The sequence below is a fragment of the Euprymna scolopes genome, chromosome 45, assembly GCF_053919585.1.
Source record: "Euprymna scolopes isolate OS-2025 chromosome 45, ASM5391958v1, whole genome shotgun sequence".
NCBI classification, from domain to species: domain Eukaryota; kingdom Metazoa; phylum Mollusca; class Cephalopoda; order Sepiida; family Sepiolidae; genus Euprymna; species Euprymna scolopes.
In genome coordinates this window covers 48,942,257-48,968,886 of record NC_136526.1, presented here as the reverse complement: position 1 = coordinate 48,968,886, position 26,630 = coordinate 48,942,257, and the positions used below count along the sequence as shown (strand labels likewise).

The window sequence follows — 26,630 nt, the reverse complement described above, 5'->3', positions numbered from 1 at the left end:
GGTTTCTTTCCAGTATGTGTTTGCATGTGCTTCAACATACTTTGTTTCTGTGTAAAGGAAGAACCACATACTCGACAAGAATATGGTTTTTCTCCTGTATGTGTTCGCACGTGTTGTAATAAATTTTGTTTTGTTGAAAGAGAAGAGCCACATACTTCACAAGAATATGGTTTCTCTCCAGTATGTGTTCGCATGTGTCGTAACAAACTTTGCTTTGTTGAAAGAGAAGAGCCACATACTTTACAAGAATATGGTTTCTCTCCTGTATGTATTTGCATGTGTCTCAACATATTTTGTTTCTGTGAAAAAGAAGAGCCACATACTTCACAAGAATATGGTGTCTCTCCTGTATGTGTTCGCATATGTTTCAACACACCTTCCTTTGTAGTACAACAAGAGCCACATACTTCACAAGAATATGGTTTCTTTCCAGTATGCGTTTGCATGTGCTTCAACATACTTTGTTTATGTGTGAAGAGAGAACCACATACTTCACAAGAATATGGTTTCTCTCCAGTATGTTTTCGCATGTGTGTCAACATACTTTGTTTATATTTAAACGATGAGTCACATACTTCACAAGAATATGGTTTCTCTCCTGTGTGTATTAGCATGTGTTGTAACAAACTCTGTTTTGTTGAAAGAGAAGAGCCACATACTTCACAAGAATATGGTTTCTCTCCAGTATGTTTTCGCATGTGCTGCAACATATTTTGTTTATGTGTAAAGGAAGTGCCACAAACTTTACAAGAATATGGTTTATCCCCAGTATGTAATCGCATGTGTATCAACATATTTTGTTTCAGGGTAAAAGAAGAGCCGCATACTTCACAAGAATGAGGTTTCTCTCCTGTATGTGTTCGCATGTGTTGTAACAACCTTTGTTTTGTTGAAAGGGAAGAGCCACATACTTCACAAGAATATGGTTTCTCTCCAGTATGTTTTCGCATGTGCTGCAACATACTTTGTTTATTTGTAAAAGAAGTACAACATACTTTACAAGGATATGGTTTCTCTCCAGTATGTATTCGCATGTGTGTCAACATGTTCTGTTTCTGTGTAAAAAAAGAGCCACATACTTCACAAGAATATGGTTTCTCTCCTGTATGTGTTCTCATATGTTTGAACATATTTTGTTTAATTGTAAAAGAAGAGCCACATATTTCACAAGAATGAGGTTTATCTCCAGTATGTATTCGCATATGTTGCAAAATATTGGTTTTCCGTGTAAAGGAGGAGCCACATACTTCACAAGAATATGGTTTCTCTCCAGTATGTGTCTGTATGTATTGCCACATATTGTGTTTCAATATGGTTTTTCTCTAGTATAAAGTCATATATGTTGCACTATAAAAAAAGCCACATACTTCACAAGTACATGGTATCCCTACAGTGTGTGTACGCATATGTAGTATCCTATAAGATTTTTGTGCAAAGGAAGAGCCACATACTTCACAAGAATATGGCTTCTCTCTAGTATGTTTTACATGCGTTTGAACATAGCGCATCTATGTCTAAAGCAAGAGCTACATATTTGACAAAGATATGATGTCTATTTAGAATGCGTTGCAACATAGTATTTTCATGAATATGTTTTTTTTTTCAATGTGCGTTTTCATGCGTTGCAAATATTTTATTTTCTTGTTAAAGAAGAGTTACAAACTTCACAAGAATTCAGTTTGTCTCCACTACGTGTTCACACATATCGCCACATATATTGTTTACTTTCCAAGAACATATATATGTTTTACCATATTGGTTTACTTTTATTTGTGCAGAATAGATTTTTACTTGTAAAGGAAGAGCCGCATATTTCAAAAGAATGTGTTTTATTCCTCGTATGTATTTGCATATGAATTATGCATATTTGTTAGAAAAGAAGCAGATACTTTAGAAGTTGTAAGAAAACAAAAAACAAAACACTACTTGACCAAATAAAGTGAAATATTTTGGTAAATATGTAGAACCACTCCACCCTGGAAAATTCTTTAAAACTTAACACTTTTATGTGTTTTCGGGGACACTGAAAACGAAAATAACGTTTACAATTACGGTAAACGTTTGGAAAATATAAAGAAATGTTCATTTGTAAAAAGTAGGGTCACTTTTTAAAAATAATTTAACGTAAAATGAGCAGCCACTTTGTGGCCACCATTTTTAGGAGGTGGAGAGACTTTCTTTCCACCCGCGGAATGTTGTGTAGCAGGGGGTTTATACTGGAGACATATATAACGGGGGACTCAGAACAAATGATATTTATATACATTTACATCACACGGAAGTTTGTGACAATTCTTTGGAACTTCATATTATTAGTATGGAGCTGTGACTTATACTTTAAAATTAAACTAAAGCCACATATTTGGAAGAATGTGTTTTGTTTCTTGTATGCGTTTTCATAGGAATTATGCATGTTTGTTTGAACAGAAACAGGTATTTCAAAAGTAATAGATTTTAACTAATGTTTGAAAATGACATATTATTATATACAATGCGATCATCTGTATATTTTGTAATACAGTTTCATATTAAAAGTCACCAAGAACATGTAGATCCATTCAAATCCAATGATACTGTTTTTCTCATAAATGAATGATATTCTGCAAGATAGAAAAGAATTAAAAGATGAATTTCAATAGATATTAATTTATATATATTTTTGTGAAAAAAAGACAATTAAAATATTTGTAAATACATTGTCTATTGTTTATATGAAATAAATTCGTTATTTAATTTAAAAAGTTTTATTTACACTTGAAGGAATACTTATAATCAATTACTGTTGAAGGAATACTTAGAAGCAATTACAATTAAATACTTGACATTGGAAAAAAATTAGTTTAGTTTTGTATTTTACGTTCAATATAGTACTAGAAAAAATTAGTTTAGTTTTGTATTTTATTTTCAATATAGTATTGGAAAAAAATTAGTTTAGTTTTGTATTTTATTTTCAATACAGTATTGAAAAAAATTAGTTTAGTTTTGTATTTTACTTTCAATATAGTATTGGAAAAAATTAGTTTTGTATTTTACTTTCGATATAGTACTGGAAAAAATAGTTTAGTTTTGTATTTTACTTTTAATATAGTATTGGAAAAAATTAGTTTAGTTTTGTATTTTACTTTCAATATAGTATTGGATAAAATTAGTTTAGTTTTGTATTTTAATTTCAATATAATTTTTGAAAAAATTAGTTTAGTTTTGTATTTTACTTTCAATATAGTATTGGAAAAAATTAGTTTAGTTTTGTATTTTACTTTCAATATAGTATTGGAAAAAATTAGTTTAGTTTTGTATTTTATTTTTAATATAGTATTGGAAAAAATTAGTTTAGTTTTGTATTTTACTTTCAATACAGTATTGAAAAAAATTAGTTTAGTTTTGTATTTTACTTTCAATATAGTATTGGAAAAAATTAGTTTAGTTTTGTATTTTATTTTTAATATAGTACTGGAAAAAATAGTTTAGTTTTGTATTTTACTTTCAATACAGTATTGAAAAAAATTAGTTTAGTTTTGTATTTTACTTTCAATATAGTATTGGAAAAAATTAGTTTAGTTTTGTATTTTATTTTTAATATAGTATTGGAAAAAATTAGTTTAGTTTTGTATTTTACTTTTAATATAGTTTTGGATAAAATTAGTTTTTTATTTTACTTTCGATATAGTATTGGAAAAAATTAGTTTTGTATTTTAGTTTCAATATAGTATTTAAAAATATTAGTTTAATTTTTTATTTTTGTTTCAATATAGTATTGGAAAATATTAGTTTAGTTTTGTATTTTACTTTCAATATAGTATTAGAAAAAAATTATTTTTGTATTTTACTTTCAATATAGTATTGGAAAAATTTAGTTTAGTTTTTTATTTTACTTTTGATATAGTATTTAAAAAAATTAGTTTAGTTTTGTATGTTATTTTCAATATAGTATTGGAAAAAAATAAGTTTATTTTCGTATTTTACGTTCAATATAATACTAGAAAAAAATTAGTTAAGTTTTGTATTTTATGTGCATAATATAATATTGGAAAAAATTAGTTTTGTATTTTACTTTCAATATAGTATTGGAAAATATTAATTTAGTTTTGTATTTTACTTTCAATATAGTATTGGAAAAAAATAGTTTTGTATTTTATTTTCAATATAGTATTGGAAAAAATTAGTTTAGTTGTATATTTTACTTTCAATATAGTATTAGAAAAAATTAGTTTTGTATTTTACTTTCAATATAGTATTGGAAAAAATTAGTTTAGTTTTGTATTTTACTTTTGATATAGTATTTAAAAAATTAGCTTAGTTTTGTATTTTATTTTCAATATAGTAGTGGAAAAAATTAGTTTAGTTTTGTATTGTATTTTCAATATAGTAGTGGAAAAAATTATTTTAGTTTTGTACTTTTTTTTCAATATAGTACTGTGTAAAATTCGATTGGATTTGCAGGTTCAATCCTTAGTGCAGGCAACCCAGAATACAATTGTGAATTACAACTTAGATTGAGTAAGGGTTGATTGAACGAGGAAATGCTTCTTTCATGGATTGCATAAAGTATGGCAGAAAGTTCATAAGTTGTGCAATATACATCTGAAAGTCATAAGTGCCTTCAACCGAAATGTAGTGAAAAGAACACTCAAGAGAAGAATAGTAATCTGAAGAATTTAAATAATACAAAATGGCAAATTATTTTCCTATAAATTGCTATTGATTTTTAACAATTCTAAAATTCCCTTTTCACTTCTCTGATTAAATGTTTTTACCTTTTATATTTCTTGTAAATGTTTTCTATATTATAACAAATTGTCCTTTGCTAATGATTTTTCAAATCTTGTTATATTTTTATTATTTGACCCGGATACTTGGGAATTCCTTTTAAGCATAGATCGGGCAAGACCACTAATCATTTTTTTCAAACTATTTATCAAAAAAAGTTTTTCTATTTTCTTCAAGAAAATGTGAAAGTTTTACTTTTTTAACCGTAAACTGTTAAGTGTGAGTACAATTTTCTTTTTGGATGTGGGGAAGTTTCAACAGAAATTTCATGTATATATATATATATATATATATATATATATATATATATATATATATATATGTATGAAGAAAATACATAAAAATATGTTTACAAAAAGTGTAAATTGTTAGATGCAAGTACAGGAAAAAATTAAATTAAATTAAATTTCGCCACATTTTTGGAGTTTTATGTTTTATTGTTATACTTTTTTTGCATTGTAATTTGTAAAGTACATTCATTTACTTCTAATTTCAATTGTGATATTTCATGTCTTAAATGTAAAGGATATAAATGAAATGTTTAAACAGAAGTCAAAGAATATGTCGTGTAAAATTTTATATGTTAAATTAGTAAAACATTGTATTCTATTTTAAGTACAATAATATGAATAAAACTGTTTATGTTAATTTTATTTATATCATTACCATATTAAAAAAAAATAATAAACACAAAATATTTGACAAATTCCGATAATTACCTGTTATTAATAAATTCTTTACCACTGAGAAGCAATCTATTTTTTAAGCTCTATTTGATGTTTTTGGCTATAATTATATGCAGTTTTCCGGAAAAAAATCTGCAAAAGATAAATCAATTAATTTTGATTTTCCATAATGAAGACGTAAACAGTTTGGATTTCATAATTATTATTAAAACAAATTAACAAAATTCTTATTTATTTATATATTTTAACACCAAGAAATCAAATCTAGTTATTATAATAATTAAAAAAAAAAACAGAATGTAAAATATTACGATTAAAATTGAAATAATTTGAAGTCAAGATTAAATAAATTCTTTTACATTGAAAAGAAAAACTATTGCATTACATCGAAACAAAAACTGCTTTAAAAACACAAAAAAATAAACAAGTAATAGAAAATAATAGTTTGAGATTATATTTACATTTTGCAACATAATATATCAACACACATTTACACCAATAAAAGAGTATACACCTCCAAAACATTATTATTTCACCATCACACGTAATCAAGAATGAACACGTTGGCTCTAAAACTGTGATAGGTTCTCCTATCTAAAAACTCGGGGAAAAATTAGAATTAAGGTTAAGCTGTCAGTTTTACAGGTAAGTTTAATGTAAGATGTTGCAATATTTTTATCTCCTAATGGTGTAGGGTCCCTCACATTTGGTAGACTCTATTTATAAACGCGGCTGCTAGAAAAACAAAAACTGCTTTAAAAATGCAAAAATGAACAAGTAATAGAAAATAATAGAAGATATGAGTTTGATGTGTTTTGTAAAAACATATTTTTTATTGCTGGTAGAAATGACAGGAAGTGTCAGAATAATGTGGAACGAGATCATACACGTTGTCCTGAGGAACCCCTGCTCAGACATGACAATTTTGACCTTTTTGGGGACGTAAGAGTCGACATTGAGTTTTGATCTGAGATACACAAGCTATCACAGGCATGGCAGAGGTGCACGCACGCAAAAGTGTTGGGAATTCCCCGTTTGATGTGTTGGATTCTGGTTGGTCAAGCGGATTGCCACGGCCAACCCTTTTACCTTAGTACTTAAGCAAATGCCTAGGCTTATTTTGGAGATTAAGCTTGACCTTCAGGGAGAGAGAACCTAACCAAGAGATACCACCTCTACCTGGCCGTCGCTACCACCGCCATCATGGAGAACGAAGAATAAGATTTTGGAGATTTTGGTTGGTTGGTTGGTTTGTTTCACGGCATATCAACCCTTTTCAGGTTATTTAATGCCGAATCTGGTGATTTTGGAGAATGATTTTTTTAATATAGTATATTTGTTTTTTAAGTTGTAATCTATTTAACCCATAGTTGGGACCCTAACAGGTGCTACCACTCTGGGTCAGAGTGGACCTGGGAGCAATGGCAATTAAAGTGTGGCTCCACACTCCTTAAGGCCTGCAAGTTGGGGCACTCATCATCGTATATAGTTTTAGGTTATATCCAGGACCGGAGATTTTGGAGAATCTTGATGTTTCCGGTGTAATCGAACTGAACGAGGTTCATATGTAAAAACTTGTAATTTTTGTGAAATTAACTTTTTCGTAGTAAAAACTCCCGAGTCTGTTTTTTTTTTTTTTTCTGGCGTGCATGCATAGGCTGCAAGTCTGAGCGTTTGTCCAGTTCAAACCTTATGATATCAAAGTCCAGAAAATGAGAGCCACTATTCTGGAAGTCAAAATGATGTCTTATGGCTTACCAACCATTTGGTACTTACATTGAGTTCTTAACAATGGCACTCTGTGATATGCTGGGGCAGTAATTTGCCACCTGTCACAACATCATCTCCACAATATTATTCTTTTGGATAGTGGTGTCTCTGTTGACATCAGGTACTTGCATACCATCATTTGTGAAGCCATGGTGTGGATGAGCATACGACTTCTACCAGTTCGTCTCAAGGAATAGGGCATAGATGCTATCAAGAGACCAACAATATACAAGGTTATTTCTCTACGCCTCAAAGGAAGAAATAGTCTCATTATTTTCTGGGCACCACGGCTTATGGCATGTTCAGACATACTGAGATATACTTGAACAACTCGTATATGTGAATACGAGATGCTTTGATAGTCCAGGAATCCCTTCAGGCATTCGTCCAATTAGTTGGTGAGTAATATACTCCTTATTCAAAGAAATAAAATTATTTTTCTTAGCAATACACATGGCTGTTAAAACGCTTTGGATAATCAGATTTCAAGGGAGTTCTGCTAAAATAGTCATATTTTAAAAACCAAAGTCTTCAAAATGCCACCGTTTTGTTCTGAAATGAATATACTTTTAAATGAATTAGTAAATAATAACATACATTATATAGTTTTAGAGTTTTAAGCAAATAAAGTGATAAAAATGTGAACATCATAAAACAGCATTTTCGGTAAGATTTTGTAACAACCCTCCCCCCCTTCCCCGGATTTCTAAACATTCATACTGTGTTTCTGTTAAGAATTTTTTAATGAAATTTGGAAATTAGCCAAAAGAGATGTCATTTTTAATAATTTCGAGTGTCCGAAATTCATTTGACCACTCGTTTTTTCTTGTGTTAAAAAAGGATTTCAAAATGATGAGTATTGAAAGTTTTGAAAAAAAATTTCTTCGGACACTCACTATTAAATAAAACAATCTTTTTACAATGTTTATTCGTTAAAAAAGATGATTGAACAGTGTTTTCTCTAGTGGTACGTAGCAATTTAAAAAACATAATATCCGAAAAAGTCGTTATGAATTTGAATCAAGACTTCTGTAGTATTAGTGACCATAGCACTCAGCAGCAGCAGTGATAACATGGCGTAAACAGACATTTGTTTTTGTTGTTTATTTTTATTCCAAATCGATTTTTTTTTAATTGAAAATCTGGTTATAAAAAAAAATTCTTACATGTTTAGTTAGAGCTATTTTGTTATCAACCATACAAATATTTTTAAAAATTGGGTAGTAGTAAATTTTAAAATATTTTAACAAGCAAAAATGTGAACGATCATTGTTTTGGTTCATGTGTACAAACGGTACACACACTTCTAATTTTCATCCCTTAATTCTATGTTTAATCCTAGGTACGAGTGGCCAGCCTCCTAAAATTCTTTTAGTCTTAACAATAACGCTAAGTACAAGTGGCAGAGCTCTCCACTAAACAAACTTCCTTTGTGAGCTTATATAAACGTAAAAAGAAAAAAAGCATAAAAACGTTTAAAGAAAAGTGCACATGATTAATCCCCCCCAAAAAAAATAAATTGGTCAACTTTCCTAAAACGCTAGGATCGTCTTGAAATGGTGAATTATTTTACATTTATGTGAAACCAACCCCCACTCCAAATTCTAAAATTGTTTTTGTTTTGTTTCTATCAAGTCTTCAGGATGTTCACACATAATTTTCCTTAGCCCTATCATTAACCTAAAGTCAGAGTGGCAACCTCCCTACCTTCTCATAATTGCACAAAGACCCTCTTAAAACCATGCATAATCACCTTTTAGAAAACAAACAAACAAACAAAGAAATACCCAGGATTTATCTATCATAGGAAAGGGGGGGGTAACTGCCCTAAAACGCTCGAATGATTCAAAATGAGAAATCATTTTACATTAAATTCTAAAATAATTTTTATCTTTTATTAAAGTTTTTCAAGTTGTTCACATGCAATTGTCTATAAAGGTAGAATCACAAATTTTTGAGATGTGGTTAGATGGGGAGGGGTAACAGAAGGTGTTAATCTACAATAATACCAAAGAAATATTGCAATATATTGATTTTTAACGAATCCTAGATTTCGATTTCAGTTTTTGGCACATAAAATGCATTACAACTAAACTTTGAGTTCTCTAACTTCTTTTCTTTTAATGAATACATGGCATTTTTAAGCAATCGCAGCATATTTATGTGCATTTACCGCAGATTATTTAAAAACCATTCATTTCTGGATATATTCAGTAGCATATTCAGATTCCTTGCACAAAAACACACTTATATGGCAAATTTCATTGCTTAGTCTTGTGTTTTAACAAAGATATAGCATTTTTACTGAAAAAGTAGTGCAAAAAATGTGACAAAACGCATATGGTCTGAAAGAGGGGGAAATATCCAAACACGCAGGGCATAAAAATAGTCATTACTTCCTTGATTTTAATTGGATTTAAAAAATTTAAAAAGATTTTTTCTTAGCTTATCAAGCTCTTTCTATATAGTAATTGCCTGTATTTTATATATATATATATATATATATATATATATATATATATATATGTATTTATATATATATATATATATATATATATATATATGTATTTTATATATATATATATATATATATATATATGTATTTTATATATATATATATATATATATATATATATATATGTATTTTATATATATATATATATATATATATATATGGCTTAAAATATTTCAATATTGTTATATATATATATATATATATATATATATATATATATATATATATATAACAATATTGAAATATTTTAAGCCATTTAAATTTTTTATATGTATTGTTATTTTTCCTTTGGAATAGCGAATGAGGGTAAATAAACCGGTGTCAACATGCAAGTAAATAAAGGTATATAACACGAAATCGTTTGAAGGAACAAAGAGACTTTATTCTCGAATGGACCGAACGAAACTCCAAACAAAACTGGAAAACTAAATACAAAATGGAAGAGGCAGACAACAATTCTCAATAACATCGTCATGCTGAGTTATCTCCCTTGACCAATATGCGGTCATAATATTAATACTGGCGCTAATTGAATAAGTTTTTAGTGCTTTTACTTATTTTAAGGCGTTTTTTAAGTTTGAAACACAAGTAGTGCCTAGTTGTAAACTTATAACAACAAGATCAGGGAAATTCTTCAGAATTCCGGATGCATCATATTTCGACTTAAAAAAACACTTAAAAATAAGTTAGAAGAGTGACTGGGTTTGTTACACATAGATTCGAAAAAGTTATCAAAGACCAAATATATAACAAATAAATGTTATCAAAGGCAAGATAAGTTGCTTTTCTACCTAACTGAATAAGTTTTTAGTGTTTTTATCTAATGTAAAATGTTTAATCAGCTCGAAAAACATGCAGCGTTTTGGCGGCGAACTCGCTGTAGTATACATTAAGTTTAGGAAAATGAGTCCAAACTAAAAAAGTATACAAAATACTGTTAGAAACTGACCGAATATATGTCAGTGTATGTAACGGTAACTATAATTCAATAACTTGAGTGTTATTTCTTCTGCCCGTCACACCAATAATTTCCTGGGTAAGGTTGACACTGTTGTCCAAACTTCCAACTTACAAACTTCTGTATACTTAACGCACCTTCTCTCAACTCCAAACGAACTTCTGCTAATTCAACTTATTTCTTCAAAATCCAACTTCAAAATGAACGTCCCTCTAAAAAACCAACCCTCTTTTATCTCATTTGCTTATCGGGTGGTCACATTGCAGGCATATAAAGAGATAAGGCAGCCATTTTTGTTTCTTTCTTCTTCATTCATTTCATTCCACTACCGACCCGTTGTATTATGCACACGTGCTAGTTAGGTAAGTCGCACGTCTCCCTACACTCCCCCCTGATCTCATGATCACACACAGGGCAGGGGGCGCAGTCGTCTTTGTCGGGCACTTCTTTGAAGAATCGGGGGAAGCACTTCCTCATTGCCATCTTCCTCATTACCACCGTTATTGCCACCAGTCTGTTCTATTATCCCCTCTTGTGGGTCCCTGTGCGGTGTTTCACAATCAGGGCAAGGGGGCAGTATCTGTCTTTGTTGGGTACTCCTTCGAAGAATCGGAGGCATCACTGCCTCGGTTCCATCTTCCTCAGTATGTTCCATCATCCCCTCTTGTGGTGCTATAGGCGGTGTTTCACAATCACGGCGGGTGGGTAGTACTCATCTTTCTCGGGTACTTTGATGAGGAACTGGTGGTATTACTTCCTCATGTCCATCATTCTCATCACTATTGCCACTAGTATGTTCCATCATTCCCTCATCTGGTTCTGTAGGTAGTGTTTCTATGCTCACCTGTAGGGGCAGTAGGCGATCAGGATCATCCCTGAACTGTATGTGATCTTCCTCATTATCCTCAGAATCAGAAGAGGTATAACAGGAGTGGATATCTTTTACATGACGTGGTACACCATTAATCAACTTGGTCTGAGGACTTATGATTTTTTCTATTTTTCCTCTGCAAAATTTTACAGTGCACCCAGCATTCGGGGGTTTTACCCAAACACGGTCTCCCACTTGATATGGTGTATTGACAACGCTAACCACTGATGGTGTGACAAATTCCTTTTATACGCTGTTCATAGCGGTCAATCCCATTAGCTGGTGCAGTTTCTGGTGTTGCATTGTTCTTTAGTGTCACATTATACCAGTACACAGCTTCTGGAATAGAACACTGTGTCCTGGCCGCAATTCTCTTAATGGTGAGGTGACACCACTCCGCTATACTGTTACCTTCTGGAAAATATGCACATCGGTAACGCATTCTAATCCCCCATTCCTGCATAAATTTCTGAAATTCTTGAGATCGAAACATAGTGACATTATCAGTCAGAATTTCCAGCGGGGCACCACGTTCAAAAAAGACAGCTCTCAACTGTTGTATAATGCTAGACGCATCCTGTCGTGTCAACAGGCGCCATATCGTGAAACGTGTTGGACCACAATCTGTCAAGGTCAAAAAATGCTTGCCCTCATAATGCGTTACACCCATTCCTACTCGATACCAGTTGTCCTCCACCTCAAGCTTCCCTTTTTGCCATTGGGACAGTGCCGGATCAATTCGCTGACAGTCTTCACACAAGTGTAAAGCTGCCTTGATTGATGCTCTTGTAGTTGAAGGACACACTCTTCGGACAAAATATGTTGTCCTCCGAATTCCGGGATGTCCACTCTGCTGATGTATTGTACGGATCTGGTCAAGTGTTTATTGATCTGCTACGGCCGCTCATGTCTGTTGTGGAGGATCAGATCCCTGCCTCATTACATCAATCTTCTCTTTGGTACTCTAGTCAAGCTATCAGCCAAGTTCTGCATCAACGAAACTAAGGTAATGTCCACCTGCAAGCTGTATTCATCAACTATTTATGCTTTATTATCGCCAGTCTCCTTTGTACTAACACCTCACTTGCAGCTCTAGTCTTAACTCGAGCCTTTCCAGTCAAGGTGTCGGTCAACCAGTGGTAAACACACAATGAGTCAGTGTGGAGATGCACAACCTTAGCCTGCCATTGCAATGCAAGATTAAGCCCTTTTAACGTGGCATCAAGTTCTGCCAAATTTATATGCTGGGCATCATTTTTCGGACAAAGCCAGCATGCATCTTCCACAACAGCACCCAACTGTTCCAACACGACACCTGTAGCCAGTGAACTTGCGTCAACCCATGCATTCAGTTCGTTTCCAGATACTTGCCACTCACCCTGGGCAGGGTCGTTCCTATGTACTCTGGACAACATTTCAGCCATCATTTGCTGGAGAGAATCATCATCCACCATGTCGTCCCATCCTTTGGTTACTGCAGTTACTTGTCTTTTTAACACTCCTGTTGCCGATTGGAGCCATCCACAGACAGGTAGATGTCCTACTAATTTACCGCAAATAGAAAACACAATGCGTCTTGTCAGTACACTGGGTAACTCTGGAATTGTACTCCCTCGCTTCCATCGCAAAGTATTGCCCTTCTGATAAACCTCTAGGCCTAACACGAGCACCCTGTCCTTTAGGCGCTTAGGGTCTTTGCTTATTAACCTAAACGATTCCAGTTTTGCGCGAACCACATCTGCAGACATTATATCCTCATTAATGTAGATGTCATCAATGTAAGCTGAAGCAGCTTTAGCTGTGGTTTCATCCCGCATCAAAACAGTTTTAATAATAGTTGTCATTATTAAGGGTGCTACGTTTAGGTCAAAACCTAAACGTGTCAAGCAATATCGTTTTCCCTTGATTATCACTGTCTGAAATCGCCATAATGACTCATGGACACGTATCTGCAGGTAGGCTCTCTTCAAATCCAGCAGTGCTACATTACTCCCTTTCTGACGCCACTCTCTTAGTTTAGCAGCGCACACATCTGCGTTTCCAGTGAAAGCATCAACATGTTGATTCAATTCTCGGTAATCCATTATGGGCCGAATTTTGTCTTTAGTAGGTTGTTCAACAGCCATGAGCGGAATTAATTCTTTGGGTGGTCCCAGACGTTCCTGTGGGTACGGTATTAACCATCCGTTATCAATCCACGTCTGAAGTTCTTCTTCATATGCGGCCCTATTCTTCATGGAAACTGCATACTCTGGAATGGTGTTGCACAGCCGATCTGGTGCCTGGCTCATAGTCCATTTCCACTTTGCAGTCCACGCCTTTTTGTTGACAACGTAGCACAGAAGTCCTTTTCTTCAATAGACATGGCTGCACAGACTTCTTTTCCTTCTCCAAGCATTACACCTCCAGTCGCTGTGATTATGACGCCTCCTAGTGCTTGTATTGCATTAATTTCAATCAACATGTCATAGCCAAGGGGTTTTTCTTGCATCACCAGAACATCAACTTTGGCTGTGTCACCCTTCACAGTACAGATCGTGACTGTTCCTTCACCACATGCTCGGGATAAACCATTGATCGTTATAATACCGACTGGTTGCTCCTGCCACATCTGACAGTAATATGCACTAACTATAGACCGGGAACACCCTGTGTCTATGAGTGCTGAACACTGCACATCGTCAATTTTAACGCCAATGACCAGTAATCCTGTGTTTATTGGTTGGCAAGGGGCAAGGGTGGTGATAGTACCTTGCCCCCAACGTCATTTCCCGAACAGTTGCCAGATATGTGCCCATACTTATTGCAGCTATAGCATTGTACTGTTTTCTGTGCTCGTGGATATACACACCTATCACTCCGGCAATCCTTAGGAAAATGATTGGCCTCCCCACATTTATAGCACACTGGGCCTACACGCTTATTACTACCTGGGAGAGAATCTACATTGCTTCCATGCGGTTCGACTGTTGCATGTTGAATACTAGTTGCTGCTGCAATTGGCTCCTGTTCCTTACAAATGTTTGGAGCTCGGGCTAATAACTCGTCTGTTGTCAATCCATCAATTCGTGACAATGCCCGTAACAGTTTGTTGACCTCCTCATGTAAGCCTACTAAAAAGGCACATCTTAATATCTTATCGTTAACCCCACCAAATGGTACCGACAACTTTCGTAGGTCGGCTAGGTACACATCAACTGTTTCATTGGGGTGAAGTTGCCTGCTCGTGGACTGTTGCCATGCAACAAACGGATCTGTACCAAACGCTGTATACAGGCTGTGTTTGATTGTATCCTAGTCTGGTTCATCCCCAAGTTGCTCAAAGGAATGACTGTTGCTGGGTTTTTAATTCTGCACAGTGTACAGATCTTTTCAGCCTTTTCCACCCATTCGATGACAGACAGTCCAGTGGTAGATCCATCAAACTCAAGTATCAAGCGAAAGTTGAATCTGTCCATTTTCTGCCTTTCGTATCACCGTACACCGAAAGCCGAAATAGCTTATAATTCAATAACTTGAGTGTTATTTCTTCTGCCCGTCACACCAATAATTAGCTGGGTAAGGTTGGCACTGTTGTCCAAACTTCCAACTTCCAAACTTCTGTATATGTAACGCATCTTCTCTCAACTCCAAACAAACTTCTGCTAATTCAACTTATTTCTTTGAAATCCAACTTCAAAATGAACGTCCCTCTAAAAAATAAACCCTCTTTTATCGCCAACCAGGTGCATCTCATTTGCATATCGGGTGGTCACATTGCAGGCATATTAAGAGATAAGGCAGCCATTTTTGTTTCTTTCTTCTTCATTCATTTCATTCCACAACCGACCCGTTGAATTATGCACATGTGTTGTTAGGTAAGTCGCATGTTTCCCTACAGTAACATTTATTGAGTGAGTTTCAAACAGTATTTTGTATAATTTTTTTATTTTTATCTAATTTTTCTAAACAGCGAGAATTTTGGCCTGCCTAAGGATTGAAAAATTGGCCTTTCCGAGGCCAAATTTAGCCTTTTTACACTCTTGCGTAGACCATGGTTCCACACAAGCGCGTAAAAAAGGTGAAATTTTGCTCCAAAAAGGCCAATCTGTGAAGCCATAGAAAAGCCAAATTTTCAAAACAAGATGGCGGTCTCGATTGTTGTATACTTAGTCTAATAAAAAATGTTGAAAAAAAAATAATAAACATTAAATTTTTTCGGGTTTTATTTCAGCCTTAAGGTCTAATAATATGTTTTATATAAAAATAAATAATTCATGTAATTTTTTGTCTGTCAAATAATTTACGCCACTAAAATACATAACTTAATTACATTTCCTTTCGAAAATTAATAAAAACTGCTTCACAAAAATGTGAAATAATTCAAGTAATACTTACATTATTGAATCTTTTTTGCTTGGCTTGTTTGATGGAAACATTCGTTGATGTTTTAACGATTGTTGTTTGTTTGTTTTTTTTGTGGGGGGGGGGTTAAGCAGAATTAAGTGAATCTCGTCAAGGTCAAATAACGCATTGTGTCATCATCAAAACTGAGGTTTTCTACTGGGTTTCTCTCCCTCTTTCTTTGCAAAGTTTGTTATTATTATTTATTGTAAACACAATTGTTACATTTTATTTTTACTTATCATTCTGTAAATTATTACTTTTTTATTGTCATCGTTGTTACATTGAATATAAGTCTAGTCTTGTGAACTCATGAGTTTCGAAGCTGAGCAGGTTTTGTTGTCAGATTGGAGTAGTCGGCGCATGCGTCATCAACCTATTCTCTCTCTCTCTCTCTCTCGTCACCTTTAAATTGTTGTTGTTATTCTCGGTATTTTTATTCCCCGACCACGCCGAATACGCACATTCATTGTTTTTATAATTATAAATAGTTTTTTGGCGCTTCCACACTATTGGGACGAAATTTCAGAAATCGTAAAACTGAATTTTATATGTAAACAATGGTATCTACGTATTCCTCGTATTTTTAAGATAATTATATCCAAAAATTACGAAAATCGAAGAGGTAGAAAATTATTTATTAAAGAAAATTAGAAAAATAGAATTTGAAGAAAACGATCGTAAAACTCAGGAGAGTTTAAAAGGGAGGTAATTTTCCGTTCTCCACACTAACGTAATGTACTTGCAATAACCCTTATCCCTGAGTGGCTTCCAGGCCTTAATAAGTGGTGACCACTGAGTAAAAAAAAAAATAAATAAATAATTAAAAAAAGACCCCCCCTTTTTTTTTTTTTAATAATTCCGTAATTTTCAAGCAATTTCCATTGCATAATTTGGAAGCTACCATTGTAACTTATTAGAATTAAAAAATAATAATAATTAGTTGAAACCATTGTTTTGGGGGTTTTTAATTTAAAGTAATAATGCAGTAATGCACTCATTTTATTTTTATCTACATTGGAAGATGAGCGAGTCAAGGCCAACCATGAAGCTACACATTTAAAAACTCAGTTGTGTTTGAAGGGCCAACGTAAATATAACTTTTTATTGCTTTTTTTTATTTTGAAAAAGACGCTACGAACTGTAAAAATGTCCATATGATGAATGATATTATAATAATGAATGATATTATAATAACGAAAAAATATGAATTTCAAGTAACGCAAATAATAACATATCCAAAATTAAGGAAAACGAAAAATTATTTTTTAATAAAAAACTGTTTTCGAAAAATTTTGCCCGACATTTTGAATTACGTTCCTTACGTGACGTAAGCAACATTTCTTCAACCTCTTATATATATATATATATATATATATATATATATATATATATATATATATATATATATATATATATATATATATAGTGATTTCGAGTTTGTATTACTAAACACATAGATTCGAAAACTTGTCAAAAAACAAATATATAACAAATAAATACTATTAAAGGCAAGATAAGTTACTTGTCTACCTAACTGGATATTTTTTTTAGTGTTTTTATTAAATGTAACATGTTAATTCAACTCGAAAACATGCGGTGTTTATGTATTGGAAAATTTAAAATGGCGCCCGACTCTCTCTTGAACACGGTAAGTTTGGGAAACTGAGTTAAAAATTAAAAAAATACAATAAAAAATACTTTTAGAAACTCGCTAAATATGTTGCCGTGACATAGGCTGACATACATTCGGCGGATTTCTAACAGTATTTTGTATAGTTTCTTATTTTTAACTCAGTTTCCCAAACTTACCGTGTTCAAGAGAGAGTCAGGCGCCATTTTGAATTTTCACATCGGTAAACACTGTGTGTTTTTCAAGCTGAATAAACATGTTACATTAAATAAAAATATTTAAAAAAAGTATCCAGTTAAGTAGAAAAATAACTTATCTTGCCTTTGATGGCGTTTATTTGTTATATATTTGTTTTTTTACAATTTTTTCGAATCCATGTGTATAGTAATAAAAACCTGTGTTTTCGTTTTCTTTTTAGGTACTCATACAACACTTATTGATCTGTGCTGAAATAATGACGCTATTATTTAAAAAGCTATTCTTAACATGGGGAGTGGAAGGTGTTTTTTGTGCCTATTCTGTACTTTAACCTTACAATTGGATAAAAAAAAAAAAAACATCATAAAACTTCAATTAAACTTGGAAATACGATTAAAAAAATAGCGCGGATCAGTAAGTGCATTAGCACCCCCTTTTTTTATTAATAATTATTTTGCTACCTCATCGTTTTTCATAAGTTTTTTCATATGTTATTATTTGAGACCTTGCGTAGGTACCATTTATTTTTCAAGATTTTTTTTCCGTTTGTATAATACAATAATACCAAAATGTCTAACAAAAGCAAATCATTCAATCAGTTAAAAGAGAAAATAATGTGAAACTGTGCAGTGTAGTTTAAAAGGGAAATGGTGTAAAAATAAAAAATAAAATAAAAAATAAATAAATAAAATAATAAATAAATAAAATAGAAATAAAACATACAACTTTTACAAAACACAAGAAAATCTAACTTTGTATCAAATCACATAGTTTTTAACGTTTGGAAGTCTTTTAAATCGTTTTTTTTTTTTTGTTTTTGTACTTGTACAGTTTAATCAAGACATTAAAAATGAAAATATCGAAAAATAAAGTTATAGTGTGCATATCCGTTATGGAATGAAGTTCTCCGAAAAAAAAAAAAATTTCACGTAATTTGATGAAGTAGATTTTGTTTTTTTTTTCACAGCAAAAAAACAATTTGTTATGATACTGATCAAAAGGTAGTGTAGCAGTCGACACTCGCTACATCACAGGCAGAAGCTACTTCTCACGACTTTGAGATTAGATATCCATCTCTCCCTGGCTTGTCCAATCACAAGCCAGCTCTCTATCACGTGACAGAATATATAAAAGGCGAAATCTGAAACCATTAATCCTCTTGTATCTTGACCCTGCCCGGGAGCAGACTTCACCCGGGGCTTCGGCAGAAGACAGAACGTGAGTACAACAAGCTAGCTATGACTCTCTTCTACCATTTATTTCCACGAACTTTACCATTCTACAGGAGTACTCTCGTCGATACAACTCACACTCGCTCATGACAACACTAAAACACACTGAAGACTTTGACCTTTCTTTCTCTATATACCCATCTTCCTTTGTTCCAGCGACTACTAGCTATAAACACGTGTAAACGGAACTGAACTGTTCTCTCCTCAACAAGCCCGCAATATATTAATTCTATCTCTATACAAGAACACTTCAACCTACTAACCAGTTTCACTCATGTACATTCTATTAACGAAGATAACAAATAAAGTTGTTTATTAATATAGAATGAAACTCCATTTCGTCATTCTCTCATTTGTATAGTAGCCATGTTTCGATTTTCAGGAGGAAAAACTAGTGTTTAAGGTGGGGAGGGGGTTTCAGTGCTTTATACTGAGTTATCTCCCTGTGGCTCATGGCGTGTTCTAAAAATCCAAACATGGCTACCTTCAGCACGTTGTCATAACAATGTGTTCTTCCACTGTGAAAAAAAAAAACCTACTCGATCAGATTAAGTCAATTTTTTGGAGATCTTCAGCCCAAAATGGATACATACAATATAACTTTTTCCGATATTTTAATTTGTTAATGTCTTGTCTTACTTTTTTTTATTTAATCGAATTAACGAATTCTATCCACATTTGCTTTATGCATTCAAGAAAAGCGGCGACCTCCACCACTTGTTTCATAAAAAAGAAAAAGAAATAAAATTATGAAATTAGATGTAATTCATTAAAATGTTATGCATTCCCATACAGCATAATCACGTTGACACAATGGTTACCATAAGATCACCAAAGTTAAGCAGCATTGAGCCTGGCTAGTACCAGATGGGTGACCATTTAAGAATTCTAGGTGCTGTATGTGCTTTCCGCTTATCTCGGCATTGTTTCCATACGTCCTGAACCTCCACTTGCCACTGGTATTCAACAATGTCGACTCAGGAGAGATGTGCTTTGAGATTGCACAACTCTTGCCACAAAAATTTCACGTGCAGTCACCCTTACCGTTGGTATCCATAGTCTGTCAAGACTGAAGGAAGTCTGTATGCATGTCCATATTATGGCTTTGCTTTTTCATTAAAAAAAACTATATAAGAACATTAGAATATAAAATATATAATGTTTGAAAATTATGCCACATACAAATTAAAAATTAAAGTAACAGTATTTTTACGCCCAAACTAGACATTAAAATTGTTTAATCTTTCTTTCAGTCGCAATTACTTATTTTTAATATTTAATATATGTGTCAGAGTAATTTATTTATAACAATAATTTAAACAATATCTAAAATGAAAAAAATATTATAAATAATGTAAACATTATAAACATTTTGTTACTCTTTCTGTGACAACGGTCATGGAAACAAACGTACAAGAATGGTGTGTACATATTGTAAAAAGTCACTGATACTCAAACGCGAAACTCGACTGATAGGAAACGAAAGGGTGACATATGAAAATTGAGATGCTATCGAATTTGAGAATATAAATAGCCGGTATTGCTTTCATTAGGGAGGACATTTTTTTTTAATTGGAATCGTTTGAACGCACGGTTAATTCGCGTGTCAGCTGGAAGACAGAAATACGGATTTTCTATGCACCTTGAAACTGGAAAAGAAAACAGGATTGTCATTTTTGCATGTGCTGAGAACATTGCAAACTGAAAAAAAACTTTTTTTCTGCACAAACGTTTAACGGTATTCGGCCATTCAAACACAAATACTAATTTAGACACTTCATTTTCTTATTATTTTATACATTTTTATAATTGATCCATGAATGTTGCTCCAAATAGTTTTGTAATTATTTCGCCATTTATTTTAATAAGAACAACCTCATTAGTATTTGCCAAGAGAAATACGTCACATGGTTTATTTGCTGTAATTTACATCCCACATCAAACACGTGAAAGGAAATGGACTTACCCACCTTTCCAGAGATAATGTTCCTAGTTAATTGCCTCACCCGGTGGGCAGAGTTAGACACAAAATTGGTTTTTAATGTAGTGAAAATTCATGTATCATTCAAACACTACCGTGTTTGAATATAAGGTTAAGTGGCAGTTTTAGTCATTTAGAACTGATCTAAAGCTTCACCGCTCACTCATTTTTTGACCAAATTTTAAACAAGTATTACGGTTTATCGATCACCTTCTCAGCTATATTGTAAAAAAAAATTCAATTTTCGTGCAGTAAAACAAGAGTTATGATGCCTTACTGGTGTAATTGTAAAAATTCATAAGGAGGTAAGCGACGTTTTTTATGACTGGTTTCCATAGCAACTACATCGCTTCAGCGACTACTGTTGCTACCAATTCACCACTCTCGCGAAAATAGATGTAACAAGTGAAACAGAGAATGAAAAAAATAAAGGGAGATAATTGAGGGGATTTTACTGAAAGCAGACGAGTGCCGTACATTGTTATTGCATATGTATATGTTATATTTATGGGGGCAAAAAGATTTAAACTGAAATTAAACAAAGAACAAGTGAATTTAGTAGAAGCTTGGAAAAATAATAGATTACAATAGAAAAATGTGAGCATGAAAAGTAATATGGTTGAGCTTACACATGAAAAAGTAAAGGATTAGTTGTTAAAACTAGAAAAGAAAATAAGATATTCTAGTAAAAAGTATAATAAATTTATAACTTAAAATATTGCAGCAGCATTCTTAGAATTGATTATATAATGTTATAAATTGAATTAAAAAAACACTGTTAATGCTGCAATATTTTAAGTTAAAATTTTTATTATATTTTTACTAGAATATCTTGTCGTTTTCTTTTCCAGTTTAAAGAACTAGTTTTTTTACCTTTTCCATGTTTAAGCTTAGCCAAATTACTTTTCATGCTCGCATTTTTCTATTGTAATCTAAAATATGTCACTTAAACTTTGAATAAAAATAAAAATTGTCTCAGTCTAGAAAGATTTCTCCTTCACTGACTGAGAACAGAAGAGGCTGTGCAATATTAAAACAGATACTACACTTTGTTGCTAGCCAATGTTTGTTGGATTCATGCAAACAAGCTACATGTAATGGCGCAGCTTAATGATAACAACTACAGATTTAAATTAAATTTGAAAAGTTGTGTGTATTCCCAACATGAACATGTATCTTGTGTGTGATATCAGTACCAAGAGAATGCGTCTGTTTCCCCTGAGTCATTGTGAAGCACACATTTTTTATTAACCTGTACAACTTGTTCAAAATCATGGTGCAAACACTTCTATAAAATTAGTAACAGATTATCTGAGAATATGTATCAATGTTTGCCTCAAGAATCTTTTCTAACCACAGCCTCTTTCTGATCATTAATGATCTCCAAAGCAACATGCAATGATCATTTGTTCACATTTATACAGATGACACATACAGATGGCAACATTGCGAAAACATCAATGAACAAAATCTTTCTCATTCTATATTTATAATCTTCGAGTACATCATGGGAAAAGTGTGTCTGATTACTTATAATGCACCCAAGCATTACTTTTTTAATGCATCCAAAATAATTTAATACAAATGATTTTTCCTAATGTTGACTACAATTATATATATATAAAATTTTTGGCCTTTTGGCCAAGATCAAAGTGTAGTATCTGTTCTTCAGATGCTGCACTTCCATTTCTTGTTCTCTTTCGGTAGAGGATCAGTCCTTCACGGCTGAGACAATTTTTTTATTTTTGTACCTTTTCTCCATAGTAAAAAACGACCCTGGTGTCTAACTCTGTCCCGTGGGGAGGCATTGTAAATAGGTACAATTATATATATATATATATATATATATATATATATATATATATATATATATATATATAGGGTGAACAGAAAGTCCTTGGACCATTTTTAGTTTTAAAATTAAATATTGTTAAAATCACTTTTTCTCTTTTCGAATAAAGTAAGTATTTAGTCTAACTATTGATCTAATTATTTTCAACAAAAATATTAAAATAATTTTGTTTAAACTTTCAGAAAAATGAGCAAACGAGAGGCCATAATTCAACTTCATTGCGCGGGAAGGACAAACTCAGAGATTATTAAGCTCTTGAAAGTGGCTAAATCCACCGTGTACCATGTTGTGAACAGATTTAAGGAACTTGGTACATCTGATGACCGTCCTAGGAGTGGAAGACCTCGCACTGCTCGAACAAAGAAGGTGATTAAAGCTGTCCGAGAGAGGGTAAGGAGGAACCCGAAGAGATCTGCAAGACAAATGGCTAAAGACATCAATGTGAGCGTGACCTCGACGAGAGCAATCGTAAAAAACGATCTCCAGTTGTCCCCCTACAAGATGAGAAAGAGGCAGTACCTCACACCTGCCCAAAAGCACAAGAAACTTGAAAGAGCAAAGCTTCTTCTTGGAGAACTGAAGGCTGGCACGGCAGAGCGAGAGATCGTTTGTTCTGATGAAAAACTCTTCACAATTGAAGCGACTGTTAACAATCAGAACGACAAAGTTTATGCAAAATCTTCAGCAGACATTGATGACTCCGTGAGAATAGTTTTCCGCCGACAAAAGCCGTCTTCCCTCATGGTGTGGGCTGCAGTCTCCAAATCTTGGAAGTCGCCTCTGATTTTCGTGGAGCAGGGGGTTAACATCAACACAGATCGCTACATTAACGATATTTTGGTTCCAGCATTTGAAGAGATGAAGAAACACTTCAAAGATCAGCCTTTCACCTTCCAACAAGATGGAGCACCATCCCACACCTCCAGAAAAACTCAGGACTGGTGCCAACGTCATTTTCCAAGATTCTGGAGTAAGGAGATGTGGCCTCCTGCATCGCCTGATTTGAATCCCATGGATTTTTCTGTGGTCTTTGTTGGAGGCAAAGGTCTTTTCTGTTGCTCATCCAAGTGTTGATGCTTTGAAGACATCTCTTCTGAGTGAATGGGCTAAAATACCTCAGGAAAAGCTGCGTGCCTCGGTTGGTAACTTCAGACAGAGAATTGCACGTCTAATCGAAAGGAAGGGGCATCACATTGAAAATAAATAATTTGAATTTATTCTTGGTTTCCTAACTTATAATTTTCATTCATGTTTAATTTATATTTTTGTAATTTTTCTATTAATAAACCACTTTTGAATTGGTCCAAGAACTTTCTGTTCACCCTGTATATATATATATAAGACACCCATTTATTTAAATATATTACTTTTGGATATATATATATATATATATATATATATATAGTCTTTGAAGTTTTTAACATTTGAAACCACACAAAAAATTATTTTTTATCATTCATCAAAAAAAACATCTAGTCAGTAAGTCATTTAATCACCTGCAATCACTGCATCAACTCTCAAATTTACTATAATACCAATTTTTATATTTTTTAAGGGATCATCAGTTGTTTACCATGAAACACTGTTTCGGGGATTTAAAAACAAAACAGTGTATTACATCATGGCTCCCCAGCAGTGTTGATCAAACACCACCACCCTTAATCTTAGGAAGAAGACAAGTTACAAAATTTTTTTTTTCCCCAATTTCCTATTCTTAATTGTAATTACTAACCTTTTCATAGTATAAAAATGAATTTCTTACCTGTGCGATTCATCAATTTCCACATTTAAAATGGATACATTTTTTAATTTTTTAATTTATCATTCTTGTATTTATAAGATTTGGATTAATCCATTTAACTACTTATCACCCCCACTATAGTTAGTAGTTTGTATATTTTCATTCTTATTTATTAAAAATTAGATATATAAAGGTTAAAAATATTTTATTTTTACATATATACATTTTTTTTTTTTTATTTTTTTTTTTTTATTAACTATATAAATTTATTATATGTAATTATAAATACATTTATACATTGCTAATATAGTTTTGGATTTCCTTTATCAATATAATCTGGTTTATCTTAAACGATTCAAAAGCATCAGGATAACGAACAAATGCTTTGTTTAACTGTTTAAATATTTTATTTTTATCTCCACCTTGTTTTATCATCCTTATTACTAAGCTAGAAACTGGTGGTATAAAATCTGTTAATTTTAGAGTAACGCGAGCTATTCTCAAAAACTCTGACATAATGGTTCCATAAAACACAAAAACGGGGCAGGTGCTATCCTTATGGGGCATACGTACTATTTTAAAGGGGAAAGCGTTTCTTTTATCAAATATTTTATAAAGAAAAATTCCATCCTCAATTTTTATATATATATATATATATATATATATATATATATAAGACACCCATTTATTTAAATATATTACTTTTGGATTTCTTTTTTCATTTAAAAAATTTATCAAGTGATTATTATGAGATTAAATCAAAATTTAATATTTAAAAAATATATTAATTGTCGCTAAAGTTATTTTTTTTAAATAATTAACTTGAATTGTATTAAAAACGCACATAGATACCCCCCCCCCAAAAAAAAAACACTGTACATAAAAATCAATCTTGGTTGCAAAAATCCGTTAAACATTCACAAAAATCCGAACAAGTCAGTTATTTTATATTTGTTTCTGCTATTAATAAGTTTGGCTTAAATTTATTTATTTATTTTATTATAATTATAATTATTATTATTCTAAATTTTATTAAAAAGTTCTGTAAATATATTAAAAACGCACTCAGAAAGGCACCCATTTATTTAAATATCGTTTATTTAAATACATGGGTTTTGTTACTTAATTAAAAAAAATGTTTTGTGAATATACATTTTTCTTTTAAATCTTCAAAAGTTTTGTAAATATATTTTTAAAACATCTTACTTGCGAATATTCGACCATGTCTGCTATTTGATGTGTTTACAAACAACAACCAACGGCATGTGCTTGTGCCAAATGTCAAGGTTGAATCACTGGTGTCACTTGAAATGTGTACCGGTCGTCGCTAGTCGTCGTCTTCTGCTACAGGGTATCTATTCTTTACTTGATCGTCTCTCTCTCTTTACCTCTCTAAACAAATCGAGCTTAGGTAGTTCCGACGATGTCAAAACATTGTTAAAGCTCATGACTCATACAGTAGCCGCCGATAGCGTAGTGGTTAGGAGCCTTGACTCTTGTACAGACGGTTGGGTTTCAATCCTGGCTTGAGGTGGTTGCCTGTCTAGCCGCACTGATGAGCTGTGAAACAGCGACACAGGGTCATATATTTAAGGTACACAGCCAATTCCGGGGTACTTGAGAAGAAATTTTTTCACCTTTCGGGCCTGTCATATTTTGTTTTATCCCATTAAACTAATAAAATATTGCGCAAATAAAATGCCGCTAATAGATTTTAGACCAATTATGAGCGCGTGTACAAAATTGGGATGAGCTTTTGTCATCGATAAATGGAGTTTTTAGATAAAAAAAAAAACAATAGTTTCAACTGATTTTTTTGTCAATTCTAATAAGGTACAATGGTAGCTTCAAAATCATGCATTCGAAATTACTTGAATATTACTGAATTAATTTTAAAAAATACAACAAAAAAAAACAACGTAAGTCGTGTTAGCACATAAAAAAATTGCCACCATCTTGTTTAAATCAAAACGGAAAATTACGTTCATTTTAAAGTCTCCTGTATCTTACGATCGTTTTTATCAAATTCTATTCTTTATTTTC

At 32.5% G+C, this 26,630-nt stretch overlaps 1 protein-coding gene and 1 long non-coding RNA gene across 2 annotated transcripts in view; one reads left to right on the top strand and one right to left on the bottom strand.

Annotated features, from left to right (window-relative positions):
* The window catches only part of LOC145269562 (uncharacterized), a 44,608-nt gene extending 20,460 nt beyond the window's left edge, over window positions 1-24,148 (top strand). The window contains exon 2 of the mRNA XM_080125309.1: window positions 23,029-24,148. Coding sequence (XP_079981435.1) covers window positions 23,029-23,920 — 892 coding nt within the window. The 3' untranslated portion in view covers window positions 23,921-24,148. The remainder of the gene's footprint in view (window positions 1-23,028) is intronic.
* LOC145269564 (uncharacterized) lies at window positions 1,132-16,595 on the bottom strand. Its single transcript, XR_013865099.1, has 3 exons — window positions 15,945-16,595; window positions 5,487-5,585; window positions 1,132-2,600 (listed from the first exon to the last, which is right to left on the bottom strand). It is a non-coding gene; the product is annotated as an uncharacterized LOC145269564 (long non-coding RNA).
* Window positions 24,149-26,630: the final 2,482 nt, after the last annotated feature.